This window comes from Penaeus monodon, chromosome 31 (assembly GCF_015228065.2).
Source record: "Penaeus monodon isolate SGIC_2016 chromosome 31, NSTDA_Pmon_1, whole genome shotgun sequence".
NCBI classification, from domain to species: Eukaryota; Metazoa; Arthropoda; class Malacostraca; order Decapoda; family Penaeidae; genus Penaeus; species Penaeus monodon.
The window spans coordinates 12,811,634-12,812,404 of NC_051416.1; the positions used below are offsets into that span (position 1 = coordinate 12,811,634).

Here is a 771-nt window from a genome sequence, read left to right on the forward strand (position 1 = left end):
AAGATTATTATTCCCATATGAAATATATAAATAATGTTAACTTTTCCTCGTCACCATATGACCATGACCTCCAGCTCGCTGCCGTCCCGACACTCCTTGGAAGTGAAAGAACCCGACTTGCTTCAGGTGCCACAGGTCGTTCAGATAGAGCATTTGGCCGCCCCATACATCGACGATGACTGTGATTCTACCTATCAAGGTAAGAAAATTTTGCTGGGGCTGAATTATTTTATCATTATCATTGATATTTTTTATAGGTACTTTATTTTATATTTATGATGTAGTAGTGTTGATTATATGATTCAAAGAGCCTTTTTATCCAATAAAAAAATTATTAGTAAAGTAAGAATGAAAAGTATTTTTAGTATCAATGTCATTATTTCATATATAGCATTACACAAGTTATTAAGTAGAGTAACTTGTTAATAAATAAGCAGTGAATCAGTGAGGTACTTCATTTATATATTTTTTTCCCAGATGATGAGTGCTGTACAATGGTAACTGAGTGTGATTCACTAATGATCTCAGAAGAGGATCATACAATTCAAGAGGAACCGGCCACTATCTGCGAAGAGAATGAAGTGTCAAACTTTGTCATACCAACCATTTCTGCGTCTGTGGCTCAGGAGGCCACATCCTTGCAAGTTCCTCCCCCAAGCATACTAAGTCACACATCAGATGTGAATCACCACAACAGCAGTCAGCACCACCACTCCAAATACCATTACCCAAGACACTCTCTCTTTGGCCATCACCACTCTTACCCGCCGC

The 771-nt window shown here is 38.1% G+C and overlaps 1 protein-coding gene across 3 annotated transcripts in view; it reads left to right on the forward strand.

Moving 5' to 3' along the window:
• LOC119593036 (potassium voltage-gated channel subfamily KQT member 1-like) overlaps nucleotides 1-771 on the forward strand; it is a gene marked incomplete in the record, with an annotated part of 139,545 nt that overhangs the window by 136,778 nt on the left and 1,996 nt on the right. For all 3 annotated transcript variants that reach the window (XM_037941933.1, XM_037941932.1, XM_037941934.1), the window contains 2 exon segments: nucleotides 75-199; nucleotides 478-771. In XM_037941933.1, coding sequence (XP_037797861.1) covers nucleotides 75-199; nucleotides 478-771 — 419 coding nt within the window.